Here is an 18,231-nt window from a genome sequence, read left to right as displayed (position 1 = left end):
AACAAGTATATTAACTCTTTCAGGCAGAGAAAGAAGAAAAGCAACCGCATATTTATGTGTCCAATATACAGGGGTCCCCAACCTTTTCTGGCCCAGGGACCACTTCCTGACCAAATTTTTCTCCAGGGACCACGGAATGGGGGGGAGGACAGTGTCGTGCGCAGCAGGTTATGGGGATGCGGCGGCATAGCTAGCATAGTTGCCCTAGTATGGCTAGTATAGTTACCCCAGTATAGCTAATATAGTGGCCAGTATGGGTAGGTAGTAACCCAGTACAGCTAGTATAGTGCCCAATATGGGTAGGTAGTGCCCCTAGTATATGTCCCAGTATAGTGACCAGTATGGGTAGTACGGAGTAGTGCCTCCATATAGCCGACTATTCCCCTCCCATGCCGTGTAACTGATTCCTACTGATTCTTGCTGTGATGAGGCAGGAAGCAGGAGAGAATGCAGCTTCCCGTAGCGGCGATGTGTATTGCCGTTACTATGGGAACCGCTCTCTCCCCTGCCTCATCACAGCAGCCGGGAGATGCACTGCTGGGAATCAGTTACCTGGCATGAGGGGAATATAGAGGAAGTGGTCGCTGGCTAAGGTAACAACAGCAGCAGCCGCCGCCGCAGGGGGAGGGGGGTCAAGAGGACAGTCCCACAGACCAGTGGTTGGGGACCCCTGCTATAGCCAGGGGGATCCTGCGCTGGCTCCACTGAAACTTCCTTAACCATTGCCAACAAGCAACTGCGCAGGCGCGGCTATATTTACCCACCATGATCCAGCATAGGAAAAGAAGTGGCTCTTCCTTCAGGCTAAGGTGGAAATAGCAAAGCACGATCGTATCCGCTCTACTGCGCCAGACAGGCGCGAGTCCTTTGCTCCTGCGCAGTAGCGTGGATACGATTGGGCTCAGCTATTTCTGCCTTAGCCTGAACAAAGAGCTGCTACTGTGCCTTTGCTGGATCATGGTAGGTAAATATTTACCTCGCTACTGTTCAAGGAGTCACAGTGCTGGATTGCCAGGACGGAGGATGATGGCGGAAACCTTGTTAGGATCCAGAGGCTTCCCCCTTCACAAGGTAAGTATCCTCCACAGGGGTTGTTTTGGTTGCAGGTTTTTTTAAAGGGAATCTGAAGTGAAAATAAACTTATATGATTTGGATGTGTAGTACATCTAAGAAAATCATTAGCAGCGGAGATGCGAGTCTAATATTGTTTCCAGTACCGGAAGAGTGAAGAAACTCGTTATTTATGCAAAAGAGCTTATCTAAGCTCCCCAACTTTCAAAGTCTCAGGGAGCTCTGTCTTCTGAAGCTTATTATCTCAAGTGTCTTGAACTTTGCAGAAAACAAAATATAGTGACAAATTTCACTAGCCTGCTCTGTGAAATCATTTAGAATGCTGAGTGTAATGTGTAAATTTCAAATATTAGAGAATGATGCAAAAAACTGCATAACTGAAAATAAAAATGAGACTATTTTCTTTGCTACTAATGTTCTATTAATCATCCGTACTACACATAAAATTCATTATATCATTTTTGTTTTCGCTTCAGTGTCACTTTAAGTATTTAAACATTATATGAAAATGTGGGTTATCTAAAAGTTATACATAGAAGCAGTAGGATAGATACAATTGGTTACCTCATCACTGTTTTCACTTATAGGACAACTGTAGTGAGAAGAATATGGAGGCTGCCATATTTATTTCCTTTTAAGCAATACCAGTTGCTAGCAATAGACCCTGAACAAGAATGCAGCAGATCAGGTGTGCAGATCTGACAAGCTCCATGCTCGTTTCTGGTGGGATTGAGGCACTACTGCAGCCAAATCGATCAGCAGGGCTGCCAGGCAACTGGGATTTATTTAAAGGAAATAAATATGGCAGCCTCCAGTTGTCCTTTAATCTTTTCGGGACCGGCCGCCTACCCCTCCTTAACCACTTGCCGACCGCACACTCATAACGTGCGTCGGCAAAGTGGCAGCTGCAGGACCAGCGACGCAGTACTGCGTCGCCAGCTGCAGCCTAATTAATCAGGAAGCAGCCGCTCGTACGAGCGGCTGCTTCCTGTCAAATCACGGCGGGGGGCTCCGTGAATAGCCTGCGGGCCGCCGATGGCGGCTCGCAGGCTAGATGTAAACACAAGCGGAAATAATCCGCTTTGTTTACATTTGTACGGCGCTGCTGTGCAGCAGCGCCGTAAGGCAGATCGGCGATCCCCGGCCAATCAGCGGCCGGGGATCGCCGCCATGTGACAGGGGACGTCCTGTCACTGGCTGCACAGGACGGATAGCGTCCTGTGCAGCCCAGATCTCCCGGGGGAGCAGGTAGGAGAGGGAGGGGGGAGAATGTCGCCGCGGAGGGGGGCTTTGAGGTGCCCCCCCCCGCCACCCACAGCAGGCAGGAGAGATCAGACCCCCCCAGCACATCATCCCCATAGGGGGGAAAAAAGGGGGGCAATCTGATCTCCCTGCCTGCACCCTGATCTGTGCTGGGGGCTGCAGAGCCCACCCAGCACAGATCAATCAAACCAGCGCTGGTCCTTAAGGGGGGGTAAAGGGTGGGTCCTCAAGTGGTTAAGGACCAAGGCATTTTGCATGGGAGGGGGGGTGCGCGCGTTTGGGGGGGGTCAGGCGGCCGGATCCCGTGTGTGGCTGGCTGGATTGATGTCCCCCCCATGGTGGCCTGTGCCCCCCCCCCTTCTGCCAGCAGCCTTCACTTACCTTCCAGGCTCCAGCCTGGCATCTCCGTTCTGTCTGACGATCAGTTCCGGGTCGCGGCTTGATGACGTCATCAAGCCGGGACCTGCCGCTGACGTCAGATGGAGCGGAGATGCCGGCCAGAGCAGAGGGGGCGCCGATCGTCGCGGGAACGGCAGGGAGGTAAGTGGATCCTCTTCTTCCCCCCCCCCCCCCCCCTGCCACCGCAGCTGTCAAACTGATCACTACGATCCGACGGCGATCGTAGTGATCACGTGATCAGCAGCCATACGCGATGGCTGCTGATCACCCGGGGGAGATGTCGGCTGTCATATGCCAGCTTTATCTCCCCCTCCGGGTGCGCACGATCGCGTCGGGAGCGGAAATTGCGGGCCGGCGTAGATTCTACGCCGCATCAGGCTAGAACAGCCACAAGTGCGGCGTAGAATCTAATGCACGTGGTCCCGAAAAGGTGAAGTTTTACTTTAAATGCGGGTTTGTAAGGACATATACACTTTGCTCTGGATTATGTGAATTCTCCTTCATTGCACTTTTAAGTTATGTCATTTCTCATGTGCTGGGTTCCTAGTTTCCCCAGCAGTATGTTTAACCCAGATAGGGTTGATTTTTGTCTTTGTATGCATGTTTTGTTTTGGGTATAAAGATCTGCTTTGCTGGCAGCAGAATAGGAGAGGCACTCGATATTAACTGGCTCTGATTCACTGGCAGTTATTGGCCTAAGGAAGCAGACTTGGACCCATGAAATGCATTGCCTGTGCTTTAATAAATGCTTTTTGTCTAAAGAGACGGTCTGAGTTAAGCTACCTCACTTATTTTTAATTTAGTTTTATTCACTCCTGGGCACCTCTTATTCCCAATTGTACTGAGTATCATCCCCTCACACAAGCTATGAGAGGGGTTTTATCAGACCCTGCATGGTGTAAATAATTGCATCAGCCAGCCTTGTACGACCAAGAGAGTGACCACAACCAGTCCAGCTGGACACACCGAGTGGAGTCTGGTTCATAGTCTCCACCTGCTTCAAGTGGTTGGTTGCCCCCCTGCAACCTACCTTTGTGTGTAGCGCTGTTTTTTTTTCATTCACCAACTTACAGTATATACACAACATAGTATGCTATTTGGTCTTCTGTGGTTGTGTTCTGTGTCCTTTTCTGCAGGGGGCCCAAGACACCCTACCACACCAGATAAAAGACTATCTGTAGGTAATATTGGAAATCTGTTGCATGTGTGCTGGCAATTCCAGAGGTTCATGTACCTTTGTATTTTTTGACCATGGAACAAACTACCGTATTTTTCGGAATCTAAGACGCACTTTTTCTCCCCCAAATCTTATATTCTAAAGCTACAGAAAAATGAATGCAGAGTGTGCAGGGAAGCTGAACCGCCACAATACATTACCAGATCCTGCAGCCGTGATCCTCCCCTTGGCCGTCAGCGATCCTCTTCAGCATCCTCCTTTCCTCGTGGGTCCCGCAGCGCGCTCTTAAGTGGCAGCGGTAGGCAGGGACACCGGCTGCCCTAACACTGTGCAGAGCCGCCAAGGTCCGTTGGGCCATCTTCAAACACCGCCGGGGTTCGCTCGGCCGCCGCCTACATACACGCAGTTCTGTGCACTAGCCACGCACGTGCACCAGGGGTCTCATGACCCCTGGCGTACGTGTGCAGCTAGTGCACAGAACTGCGTAGGGAGGCGATGGGGCACCATCTCCTGCTCGGTAGGCCGAATGAAACTCCGCCTTCAGTCTCCCAGCCGCTCGGAGACTGAGATGGCAAAACCACCGTCTAATTAGGGTGTACAGCGCTGCCATCTACAGCAGCGCTGCACTGGGGACAGCCATGTGACTCAGCTGTCCCCTCCAGAGACTCGGCAGTGAGCCGCTGTCATAGGCTGAAGCTCTGTTGGTGGGGTCTCTTTTTGGGTGCTGTGTGGCCCTGCAGCTTGCCCTTAAATCTGCAGTGGCCCATTTGACAAAAAAAAAATGGCCTGGTCTTTAGGGGGGGGGGGGGTCAAGCCTGTGGCCCTGCAGTGGTTAAACAATTCCATCTTGTATGGACCTGTCCCATACAAAGACAGGTAAAACTCCCCGGCAGCAATGGCCTGACATTTTTACACACTACTCATAGATGACTGTATGGTATTCTATTGTGGATGTAACCATTACCTTGTGACAATTTTTATGTAAAAGGTCTTTGACCAATGGTTATTCAATAATTTATTCTATTTTTTTTAAAAAGAGAAGGGGAAAAAAAACAAAAAACAGGGATACTCCCTAGTTCACTGCGTGAGACCCCGATTGTTGTGCTGCCGAAATGCAACTCTTTGATTTAACTACAGATGTTAAGTTTCTTGCTAAAATTTTTGCCAATGGTCTTAGTGCGATTCTCCTCCAAGATCAAACTGGATTTATTTCAGGCCAAAATAACACTTTGAAGATTTTCCATTAGATGCTGAATATTCAGTGCCAACATCAAAATAGCGGTAGCAGGTTCATTTCTTTACTCGATACGGCGAAAGCCGTTGACACTGTCGAGTGGCCCTATCTATCCGCAGTCTGACAGAATTGGCTTTGGGGAACATTTCTGGAAATGGGTGCAAGAACTGTATACTCAAATTATTTTCCAACAAAGCCTGGTACACACATCCCATTTTGAGCGGCGATTTTTCCTACTTCCGTGTAGCATGAGCGCTTACCTACACAATCTCTTCATAGTACTCAAAATCTGTTAACCCTCATGCTACATGGAAGGTAGTAAAGCTGACCAATCAAAATTGGATCTGTGTATACCAAGGGAAAAACAAAAAAACAGATAGTTTCCTAGCTTTTATTTATACTTACCTGGGGCTTCCTCCAGCCCCATGAGCACTGGGGCCTCCCTCAACGGCTTCCTCAGGTCCCCCGTTCTGCCGCTACAACTCCTGGCAATCCGGACAGTCGTGGCCTTCTGCACATGCGCAGCTCAGCCTTGTGCGTACCCCATCGCGCTTCCGTCCCCTGAAACGCATCCAGAGGACGGCATTGCGGCAAGAGCATGCGCACAGCCGAGCTTGCACAGAAGGCAATGGCTGGCGGCGACTGACCTGATTACCGGTAGTCATAGGGCCAGAACTGACTGGATTACCGGGAGTCATAGTGCCAGAATGGGGGAGCCAAGAAGGAAGGCAAGGGAAGCCCCAGTGCTCATGGGGCTGGAGGAAGCCCAAGGTAAATAGAACTAGTGGGCCAGTGTACCATCTCAGGTACACTTAAAGGCTGTTTACGAGGAGATTTCTACAAGTGCAGCAACATTTTGAATGTGCACATATAGACATGGTGTATTAAAGACACTTGTACAACTTATACATGTAAGTTTTCTTTTTATTCATAATTCTTACAGTATGGGATATCAAAAATCCTCACAAAATAAAGGTGATTTACTCAAAACTGCTGTCCCTCTTGGTGTTCTTATCTGTGACTCCGATACTGCTGAGAACTTAGCGTTATCAAACTTTAAAAAGGAACATAAAAACAGACATGCATACACATGTACATTTTGTGTTTCCCTCAGTCAGATCTGGATCAGTTATGGTGGGAAGCACTACAAAATGGTTAAATACACATTGATGTAACATGTAGAGGAGTTCTTCCTGGTAGGATCCCAGTAAGGAAGATTATCAGGCAAACGTGACTAGGCTCATCCAGATATCAACTTCTACCCTGATACAGCTCCTGTCCTAAGTCTGAAGTGATTTGGGGACAGAGAGGGAGGCAAAATATAAGCTCTGCTGGTTATGGTACTGAAAACAAATACGTAGGTAAGGCCAAATTCCTGGATATCCCTTGGTGTTGCTTGCAGACAGTAGGTAGGAATGCTTAAGCCTCCAGATCCAAGCCAAGGCCAACTTTGTGACCACCAGAGTGAATGTTCTTTCCATCTACCAGTGCAGACAGTGTCAATTTAACCCCTAAGAAGAGAAACAAATCAAAGCAGAAAGATGTAATAAAATATTTACAATGTGAGAAGTGTACTCATGTTTGTGAGATACAGTAAAACAATTAAAAAGTAAAATATATGCACACATTCTCAAACTCTAAATATTAAGAAACCACCGGCTCACAAGCATATGTAGAAAGGGATGACCTCTACACAGACTGCCTTCCTTTAAAAAAAAATGGGCACAAGACAAATTTGCATCTTGCTTAAAGCGGACCTAAACTTTAGATTGAACACAACACAGAAATTGTCCTGGCAAATATGCTAAAGTATGGGATCGTTGGGTATCTAAACTTTAATTTAAACACCTTGTAAATGCTATCACTACTACTTGTTACTATTATGCCTCTTATCTATTATTATCCCTCTATTCCTATGCTTATAATTATGTCACTCAACTCTGTTCATATATACTGTTATTCGCATTCATTTGTGATATTGCAATAAGTCTGTAATCCCCTTTATTATGTTCCTATAGATTTGCTGTAATGTACTGCTTTATCTTTTCTCAAAAAAAACCTTTGGTTGACAAAAAAAAACCCCAAACTTTAGAGATTGTACCCAGCAGCACTTATAGAGGAAATAAAAAAAATTTGGGAGAAAGGTAAACCCTTTCAAATTTAGCACAACATTTTTAACTAAGCCCCGCCGCTACGGTTCCCTCTCAACCCAGCACAACCTTCCCCAGCCACAAAGCATTCTGGGAAACAGTTTCACTGTTACTGCTGAGGCGAATTCATCACTCTGGACACACTGTCACGTCAAAGGATTGTATGTGCTGTTCAGGGCTGTGTAAAAAAACAGTCTCAGCAACAGATAAGCCACACAAAATTGTTTTAGAGGGCAATAAGCACGAGAGAGGGAGGGGATTGGATAAACTTCCACTTTGGCTGCGTATCAATGTGCATAAGAAGCCAGATCATGAGCACATCCATATGATATCTGCGTGGATAAAACCACTCCACAGAAAGATTGTGAAAGGGGAGAGACCAAATACAGAGCTTGTTGCCAGGTAAACCAGAAAACGGAGGTACTCTACACCTGAGTATTCACATAGCTAATAGCAGAAGGGGAAGGTAGAAGACTATTATTTTAGCTTTCTTATGTATAATTTATTACAATGGACAGTAATTATTAATTCTCATTTATCGGATGTTTAGTTTAAGTCCTCTTGAAGGAACCTAACGTAAACCTGACATTTAAAAAACAAAACATACTTACGTCTGTAGAGGGAAGGCCTATGGATGCTACATGTTGCATATGTTACATACTTTCAAATCGATAAGATTGTCATTGACTAATTAGAGTAGTCTGAGTCTAGGACAGAGGATCAAACTGAGGAATCGTGAGTTGGATGACATTTGTTCCAACTCCACAACCGTACAGAAGCCCCCAACCATTGATCAGTCAGTTGGATCAACTCGGCTTGTGTAACGTCCAATAACTCTGTTCTCACTGCATGAAGTCATGTCTGTGCTGCTCTGTCGGCCCTCTGCTTCCCCAAATTACAAAAGAACGCGTGGACAGCTGTACAGCTGACTCTGCATCTGTACAGTATTGGCCCAGCTATGTTGGCTGAGGGATCAATCCCAATTCCTGTCGGGCGACATCAATCCAGCAGGTGTTCAGGTATTTAAAGGCCCATATTCAATTCACTTTTTCTGCTAGGAGAGACGTTATTTTAAACAGAAGATCACAAAATTATCAGCACACTACAAATGAAAAAGCATCAAAATGTAAGTAAAAAAAGAACGGTCTTTTTCTTAATGTTTTCTTGCTTGTCAGTGGCATTTTTTTTTATAAGGTATGGGGAGGGGGGGGGGGATAAAAGAAAATCACCTTGGAGAAAACAGAAATAAAGTGAAATAAATAAGGGCCAATGAGTCATATATTAAGCACTCACCTGGCCTGAGAGTCTGGGTGTAGCCCACACCAATAAGGCTGGCATTGTTGACCTTTGCCTGAAAGACACAATTTTCAACATTTGTGGTCAGATTATTAGGCTATATAATTATATAGCAATACAGCACTCTGAACGGCTTGAAATCATGCAAAAGTGGAGGGTGATCTGAGAGCACCCTACAACGAAAAAAACACAGACACAACGTGAGCCTCAATGGTGCAGTATGTCACAATAATGGGTGATGTAAATTATTTAGCGATTGAATACTCAAAGGAAGGTTGCAGCCGGGCAACCAACCATAAGCAGGCAGGTTGAGTACACAAACCAACTTCACTTGGGTGTCCAGCCACATTGGCCGCAGGTCGTGCTCTTGAAAAGAACCAGTGAAGGTTCCAGCGTGGTCAAACCTCAAGGGGCCGACTGGCACAACCCTCCAAAGAAGTGTGGGTAACTCAATGGGGTAAAGAGGCGCCCAAGGGTATGATAAAAGTATGTTAAAAATAAAGGGGAAAATGGATTACCTCAATGAAGACAATTCGTGTAGAGAAACCCCACATATTATGCACTGACAACTCGTTTTGTGGGTCTAAGTCCACTTCCTTAGGCCCCCAGAAAATGCCAGAGAAGTACCATAGAGGTGCCTTTATCATAGCTCAATTACTATTCTGGCACTTTATTTGGCCTGAGGAAGTAGGCTTAGACCCGCAAAACGCGTTGCCAGCGCATAATACAACTCGCTGTTTCTCGACACAAATTGTCTTCATTGAGGTAAGCCACCTCACTTTTTCCTTTTATTTGTTTTTAAACATAGTTTTATCATACCCTGGGCACCCCTTTACCCTATTGTGGTCTGTAATCACCTTAAAGAGACACTGAAGCGAGTAAAAAACTCGCTTCTTCTCTTATATTCAGCAGGGGCATGTGTGCCCCTGCTAAACCGCCGCTATCCCGCCGCACAACGGGGGTCCCTTACCCCCCCAATTCCCCCCCTGCAAAATCAACAACCAAATTGGTCGTAGATTTTGCTGCTCCTAGAGGCAGGGCTAACGGCTGCAGCCCTGCCTCACAGCGTGTCTATCAGCGGCGCATCGCCGCCTCTCCCCCGCCCCTCTCAGTGAAGGAAGACAGAGGGGCCTAGGGACAGGCGGAGATACACACTGACAGACGCGCGTGAGGCAGGGCTATAGCCGTTAGCCCTGCCTCAATGCAGAAGATATCCCTGGCGAGGACGGAGGGGATTTGGGGGGGTAAGGGACCCCCCGTTGTGCGGCGCGATAGCGGCGGTTTAGCAGGGGCACACATGCCCCTGCAGAATATAAGAGAAGAAGCGAGTTTTATACTCGCTTCAGATTCTCTTTAAAGTTCAGTCTCTGTAAACACTGACTTGTCACAATGCTTCTGCGTGGTATGTGAGCAGGAAGCAAGGACATTACACTTGACACCATTTATTGATGTACAAATTTGTCTGTTCACCATACTAAATGAGGCTTACTTGTAATTAAAAAAGTTGATTTTACACACGATTAATTTAGGATCATGCAAAAGCCCCAGATTGTACTGGGCGCATTCATATTTTTGAAAACGAGATACAGGAAAAAAAAAAAAAAAAAAAAGTCCTAGTCCTCAACCAGAACAGAATAATCTAAGTCTCAGGGATGTAGATAATGTCATCAGAATCTTAGGTTTTAAAAAAAATAATGCAAAAAGTAGTTTTTATTAAAATGCATCAACATAAAAACAATTTGGTGTGACCACCCTTCCTGAAAAATTGTCCTATTGGGATGCTGTTTCAAAGGCAAAGATATGCACCGAGTGCCTCTACTGCCTGTAAGCTGTACATGTAGACCTGCAAGGAGGGCTTGCTATGGGTAGTATGGAGGTGTCCTTCCTATACAAGCACATCTAAGCTCTACAGTGCCTGCACCAAACGTGTCATGAAGCAAATTCCTTCTGCCGTGCAACCCCACTGTGTCAACTGCTAACACTGAGTGATGAGCATTACTAGCCACCTGTCCATATGGGGTTCACTATATTCCCCATGGATCAACTACAGCTTCCATCTTTCGGCTTCGGTCCCTCTGGGTCGAGGGCCGGGTCTACATACTTCAGACTACTGGGGGGCCGGAGTATTCATAAGATTATGTAGGAGTCTTTGCGGGCCAGACTGTGAAGCATACCCAGGTAACAACCTGCAGTCCAATTGGACAGCAGTCACCTGATGTGGAATTTGATTGGAAACCAGCGAAATTACTGCTTTCTGTCTTCCATGTGGATGGGTGGTGCCAGCACTGCTATTCTATATGTGGACCACTAATATTTAAAGATGTAGCTGACCGCATCTATAAGTAATACATTTTCTGTGTGGGGGCCGGTAAAAAAAGCCTCAGGGGGCCACATTCGGCCTGCGGGCCTTAGTTTGAGGACCACTGCTCTAAAGGTACTTGGCAGATAAATTTGTGAGAAACAGATAAACTGTGAAAGCATACCCAGGAGAATTCATGTTATTTTAAATACAAAGGGTGGCCACACCAAATTATTTCATGTTTCTTTTGTCGGACTTTGGAAAGGTTTGCCCTGTCAAGTTCTCATTCACCTAGATTTTTAGGGTTTATGATCTAGTATGTGATATGTAATTACTCACTAAGAACACTAGTACTTAAACTTTCATTCGTAAATACGCCTGGTGGAAATCAAATTACTTAAATTGTACCTAAACTCCTGCACAGGAGACAAGGAAAACACTGAGAAATTCTGGAGTACAGCCTGGAATTCTCCCTTATCTGCAAGAACTCAGCATGTGTAAACGAAGGGCTATCAGCTGTGTGAACTGTGCAGACTTCTGTGCCAACATGTAAACACAGGAGGCTAGCCCTTTCTGTGCTCCCATGAAAGCAGTAAGTAAACACTACAGGATCTCTGTTTTCATATGTATTTTTTGCGTTGTGGTGGGGATGTGAAGCCACTGCTGTATTCCACCGCAACGAATTACAAACATTTGATCCTGAAGCAAAGGGCGCCGACAGGGTCATATGTATAGCACTGCCCCCTGTTCAGTGATGCACTTCCTGCCCAGAATGGAGTACATCACAGGGATTCCAGTCAGTCCACACATGTGCAAGCACCATGCTCCGTTGCTGACATTATGCATGTGGCCCATAGACTACCATCATCGCAAGCATCATGTTTTAAGTGTGGTGCTTGCAGTAACACACAAGGTTTAAAAGGGGCTTAAAGGTAATTATGCTGTTGCTTATCTTTTAAAGCAGACAGGAAGTTCTGAATTTAGGTTAGCTTTAAAAAAAATAAAAAATGTAAACGTTCATTAAGTTATAACAGCAATAGCTGTGTTCCTGCCCATGTTTAATGGATGGAAAAGTCGGAGGGCAAATTCCATCTCAAAGCAAATTCTGCATCTAAAAAGACATTTCAATAACAGACAAAATATTACATTGGTTGGTTTCTAGTGTCACCATCCATTTCCTGCCCATTTCTCATCCCACCAGTACAAACATTGCTTTTGGATATACATTGGAAATATAAATCTTACGGATATAGATGCATGAGAGTCCAGCTGATATTTGGTAGCTATGCCAAAACGGGTGCTGTTGTTGCCAGCTGTCCATGCTAGGTTAACTGCGGTTTCAAGTTTGTCACTGACTTTCTGGTAGATGGAGCCTGAAAACTCTGATCCATCATTGCTGAAGAGAAACAAGAATACAGGAAAAAATTAACACTTTGCCATACATGCAGACAAACCACCTGCACCGCACTTGAAGGGAGGAGGTGACTAACATACTATTAACTGTGTTTTTCAAATTGCAGAAGAAATGGTTTGAGCGTGTACTCTGTCACCATTGCTGCACCATTATAAGAGGATGTTTGCTTCAATTAATAAAAGGACAAAAAAAAAAAAAAAAAAAAAAAAAAAATCAGGTAGTTAAAATACTACATTCGGTATTCTTCAATTGGGAGCCTAAAAGGTTACGGTCCGCAAGGTAAATCTCTGTTGTGCTGCATCTACTCTCTGCTGCTGGGGGGAGGGGGGGAAACCAATAGAGTGTAGGAGGAGGGGGGGGGGGGCCTCTTCCTACTGGCTCTCTGCTTCAGTCTGTCATGTTACTTGGCCTTACCACATGCTGTCATCTTTGTGAATTGACATTTACTGACATATGTTGAGGTATTTACTGCACAGGTCAGAAATTTACCTCACTGGTCAGCAATTACAGCTTGCCATGTGGTAACAGACTATGAATTTACATTATACAAAAGGTTTGGTAACTTTAGCTGTTTTCTGCATTACCGCATGCGGAAATACGTTATGAATTGGGGCCATTGTCTAGTGATTAAGAAGGTCCCATCAGAAAACAAGATTTTAAAGTTGGGATCTTATTAAATCTGCCACTTTATTAAATCTATTTCATCTGATTCAGCAGCATCTCCACTATGAGTGTGAGCGGATCTGCCTACACAATGTCCTAAGCAAAGGAAGGGTTATCCTGTTATACTCAGTTAAAAATCGGTCTCCAACTGATAGGAAATTTCTATACATGTTGAAATGGAACAGAAAAGAAACTCGCTCCTGACTTCTGAAAAATGGGCTTAATGTTGTGAAACGCTATCCAAAAGAAAGCTCACAGGACCAAATCAGCTAATTTTGGAGCAATGCTTTGGAGCGCTGCCATAGCCCGTGAAAAGAGTTACGGCCATGGCGGCACTCCGTGACTAGTTTAGGTGCCAGCGACAGCCAAAGCTGAAATTGGGGTGGAGAAGAAATAATTCGGCCGCTGGCAATAGCCGAGTACCTAAATTAGATAAATGGGGGAATAGCATTAAAAAGGAAAATTGCGCAAAAATTTTAAATACATGAACACACAAATAAAATCGATTTTTACGAGAGTGAAATGTGCTATAAATTACTTCTCTTCTATGTTGCTGTTACTCACAGTAGGTAGTAGAAATCTGAGAGAACTGACAGGTTATGGACTAGCCCATCTCCTTATGGAGGATTCAGTTTTCTTTATTTTCAAAAGCACTTATGTAAACGACAGTTGCTCAGTCCATCTGCAAGAATAGTGTGTAAGGGAGTAGGCTGGCTGGCCACCATCTTTGTATAGATCCTTTTACAGGGAGTGAAAAAAATGAAATACTGGGAACCCCCCATGAAGAGATGGACTAGTCAAAAACCTCTCAGATTTCTACTAACTACTGTAAGTGAGAAGTGAAAAGAAAGGTGAAAAGTAATCAATAGCTCATTTTACTTTGGAAGAAACATACTTATTTGTATGCATTTACACGTATTTTACATTTTTTGGGTAATACTGCTCCTTTAACACCACCCAAAAGTTTGCCTGCAGCAGGGTGAGCCGCCTTCAATGTTTAATAAATCCTTTGAAACATTAACAGGAAATCCTACCTAATAATTGGCAAGTGTCCCTGCGTCCTGTCCGTGTGTCAGTGCTTTTGCGCTACTACACATGTCAAGCACTGACAGCTGTTGGGACAGGACGTAAAGCAAGGGGGGGGGGGGGGGCACATGGCGGGCGGGGGCGCACAGTGATGACAGACCTAGAGCCCATTTTCAAACGGGCTTAGGCCACTAGTACCTATATAAACATTTATGCGAGACATGAAGACGAAACCCATCACTTTGACAAGGTCTGGGGACCTATAAATAATTTGATTGGATAATTCCTAGGCAGAGCAGCTAATTTGTAAACATAGGATGTTAACCATATGTCTGCTTCCATGAAAGCAAGACGTAGACATTGCATATTTACTGGAGGAGTTGTATCAGCTGTAACAAAAATGTTTTTCTTTAAAAAGGTCATTATGCTGTTGCTTATGTTTTAGATCAGAAGAAGTTCTAAATTCAGGTCCACTTTAAGGAGTCAGAAAAAGTTGAAGTATAGAAAAAGTTAACTTACTGGGAATAAATAAATCCAACAAAATATTCTATTTGGAGTAAGATTATTTCTGCAATGTAAGAATGGTGGCAGAAGATGGGCTGAATGTTTATGTGAAACAAGTCACAGCAGCTCTGGGGGATGGTACGACAAGTAATGGAGTGCCAACACATTATTGGGAATAATCATTGTACAGAGGGGTGAGGGGTAGAGGAGAGTGATGGCTACTCTGACAACAAGAACAGTCACTGATCTCTAATATATTTAGCTGCATATTTTGGACTCCTTATACATAAATGAAGCAGTTCAAGCTAATGGGAATCCAAACCTAAATAAGTCAGATACTCACCTAAGGAGAGGGAAGGCTCGGGTCCTAATGAGCCTTCCCTCTCCTCTCCCAGTGCCCTCGGTGCTGCGCTGGCTCCCCCGTTCATATCACCCACCGCGGGGACTTCGGGAGTCTTTGGGAGCAGAGTCCTCACAAAGACAGACGGCTCCAAACTGCGCACGTGCAAGTGCGTCATAGAGGGCGCTCGCACGTGTGCAGTGTAGAGCGGACCGTCTTCGGGAGGACTTGATCTCCCGAAGCATTTCCAAAGCCTCCCTTCAGCGGGGAAACAGTCGTATTTGACCAAAACGGTCAAATACTGATACGGGGGAGCCAGCGCAACAGTGGGGACCGGGAGAGGCGAGGGAATGCTCTATGGGAGCCAGCGCCTCCCTCTCCTTAGGCGAGTATCGGACTTTATTTAGATTTGGGTTCCCATTCACTTTAAATGCAGAATGCATTTTCGTAGCTTTAGTTTAGCTTGATGGCGTAGCAACACATTATTAGGAACAACATGATAAATGGCAAATCAAAAATAAGATTATATCTTGAGCAACTGGTTTATGGCATTAGCACAAGAACTAATATATACTTACACACTGGTATGGAGTTGGAAATCTCCTGTCTTGTACCCAACTGCAAAATTGTTCTTGGTCAGTTTAGATTTGGCACTATCAAAAGTCATCTGATAACCAGCTAGCCAACCCTCGTATCCCACAACAGCTGAGCCATGGATGGCAGGGCCGGCAAAATCAAAGTCCACATCACAGCCAAGATTTACGAATTCCCGTTTGTAGGCAGCTTTAACCTTACCGCTCTTCTTTCTAGTGATAAAAATAAAATACATTTAGCAAAAAAAAGAAAAAAAAAAAAAAGGGAAGGGGGGGGGTCGAAATCAATATTTTCCAGAGTCTGGTAAGTTTGGATACAAACTGAGCAAGCAAAGAGTAGTGAGGGGTGAAAAATAAAATATACTTACCCTGTGTTTGGTGAAAAGGTTGTATCAAACGTCAGCTTTAAGCCTTTAGCGATCTGTAGAAGAACATATTCTCTCATGTAAAATATTTAATTGATTAATGTATTCTTAATACATTTATACTTAAAGGACTTGCGAGGCCAAAATTAAGAAAATCACACTGTACCTTTGTATTAGCAAAATCCACGGAGGACGTCCTGCCCGTCCTCCGCTCCGTTCCGCCATCAATGCAGGTCTTTCCATTCCCCTATGGCTTGGCCCGACCCCACCGAACGGGTTGCATCGATTCCACCTCTAAGATGGCCGCCACCATGCTCCGCGGCTGCGCAGTACGCTTTTCCGCTAGCGCGGCTGCGCAGCCTATTGCCCGCCTCGTATTAGGTCCCGGCATGCTCCCCAAGTGCAAAGCGTACTGAGCGGCCGCGGAGCATGGCGGCGGCCATCTTAGAGGTGGAATCGATACGACCCCGTTCGGTGGGGTCGAGCCAAGCCATAGGGGAACGGAAAGACCTGCATTGATGGCGGAACGGAGCGGAGGATGGGCAGGACGTCCTCTGTGGATTCTGCTAATAAAAAAAAGGTACAGTGTGATTTTCTTAATTTTGGCCTCGGAAGTCCTTTAAACAAAAATGAAGACACTGAAGAAAATAAAGTAATGTTTCTGTAACCTGTAAAAGTAGTAAACATTTTGTCAGCGCTGCGTAATATGTTGGCGCTTTATAAATACAATTAATAAATAAATATAGTGAACTAAGTGTCCAGGTTCCGGCCAAGCCCCGTTATAAGTATATGGGCGTAACACTTCGTATAGTAAACATTTTTTGGCCCCTTCGGTATTCTGTATCTGGCTATAGTGGAAAGTAGGTGGGCACATGCGTCATACAGTACATCAGTTGGAGACCAGTGGTCGGTGGGAGGGCTGGCAGCAACTTGTAGCCTGCTCGTTATCTGCATGCTACTCTGGGCCTGTGTGGATTACCTCAAAAGCACCAGCCGGTGAGACCTACGCTTCCTGTATAAGCTGCCGTCTGATTACTTAGGCTATTGCTTGTCATCTGTGACTTGCTTGTGTATAGCGACAACCCTACAGAATCAGCCAAGCTGCACATAGATGTAAACAGAGGAGCACACTAAGTAATATACCTGCATTAACTGGTGAGACCTTTGCTTCCTGTGTAAGCTGCTGACCGATTATGAAGGGGACTGCCTATCATCTGTGACTTGCTTGTGCATGGCTGCAACACTACAGTATCATCTAGGCTGCTAATAAATGTAAACAGAGGTGCACACTATAAGTACTGGTACCTGTATTAACTGGTGAGACTTATGCTTCCTGTGCAAGCTGTTGCTTGATTGCATGCAAGTCCCTACATATGGAGCACTGCGCATTTTGATCTAGCTTAGACGCTGTCTATGCGCTCTTGGAGAAGCATTGTAAAGAAAAAAAATTACAATTTTTGACCAAGATCCAGTACTATAGTTTACTTCTAATATAGTTCTACTTTGCCTGGTCCCATCTACTGTATGGGGTCAGTTCAGGTGTCCTTTAAAGTATTGGGACAAGCATTTGCTCCCACCCCCCCCCACAAAAATTCAACCTGTCCAAAATAAAAAAATATTATGGCTTTTTCAGAAAAGGCCTAAGGCAGTCTGACCTTCATACTAGTCTTAACAGATTTAAAATCTAGGAATATTTTTTAGTTCTTAATAGGGACAAGCTTTTGAATTTGAAAATGCATTCTGCAATCGGAACAGGAACTGAGCATTTGTAGATGTGGGGCACAGCTGAGGGGGATTAGATCACCCTGGTCACCACCTCTGGTCATAGCGATCCACGCCCCTCTATATACTCCAATACCACATACTTCCAGCTATGAAGGAGGAAGAGTTAACCTCTACTTCTAAGCTATACCACCACACTAACACTTCTACCTCTACATCAGAATTTAACTTTGAGGTCATATGAACACATACCTGGTCTTCTATGGCAATTTCAGTCCCCAAAGTATTGTCAGTGTTCCATTTTTCTGTGAAGGTTAGTCCATACTCTCCCCACTTATATTTGGTCTCTAAGCTGCCGTTTACTTTGCCAGAGTCTGTGTTTGAGGATCCTGAGGTTGTGAATTCCTGAGGGGAAAAAAAATATAGGTTAAGAAGTGACAACACCGTTAACAACAGTGTGACATTACATACTAATCATCATAAAAACACATTTTACTGCCTCAATGTGAAATGCATTAGTGGTCATCACTTAGCCAACACAAAAAGGTACTGATATAGGGCAACAATGCTGTGACTACCTGGCAACCTGCATTATTTGAAGTGGGTGAGAATGTGCAAATATCAGTAAAGCAGGTCACACGAGGATCCTATTAATATGATCTGTTCACATTTGTCTGTCTGCAACAGGTCCTTAGAGGTAGCTGCAACGCAAAAA

General features: G+C 45.0%; 1 protein-coding gene across 1 annotated transcript in view; it reads right to left on the bottom strand.

Annotated features, from left to right (window-relative positions):
* Positions 1-6,047: 6,047 nt before the first annotated feature.
* Positions 6,048-18,231, bottom strand: part of VDAC2 (voltage dependent anion channel 2) — a 46,892-nt gene continuing 34,708 nt past the window's right edge. Inside the window, exons 4-9 of the mRNA XM_068255393.1 lie at positions 17,769-17,921; positions 15,798-15,850; positions 15,415-15,642; positions 12,135-12,285; positions 8,588-8,645; positions 6,048-6,655 (exon numbers count right to left, since the gene is read on the bottom strand). Of these exons, the coding sequence (XP_068111494.1) occupies positions 6,564-6,655; positions 8,588-8,645; positions 12,135-12,285; positions 15,415-15,642; positions 15,798-15,850; positions 17,769-17,921 (735 nt within the window). The 3' untranslated portion in view covers positions 6,048-6,563. The remainder of the gene's footprint in view (positions 6,656-8,587; positions 8,646-12,134; positions 12,286-15,414; positions 15,643-15,797; positions 15,851-17,768; positions 17,922-18,231) is intronic.

This window comes from Hyperolius riggenbachi, chromosome 10 (assembly GCF_040937935.1).
Source record: "Hyperolius riggenbachi isolate aHypRig1 chromosome 10, aHypRig1.pri, whole genome shotgun sequence".
Taxonomy (NCBI): Eukaryota; Metazoa; Chordata; class Amphibia; order Anura; family Hyperoliidae; genus Hyperolius; species Hyperolius riggenbachi.
Note: the sequence above shows the minus strand (reverse complement) of the source record. Positions and strands in the feature narration are given on the sequence as shown.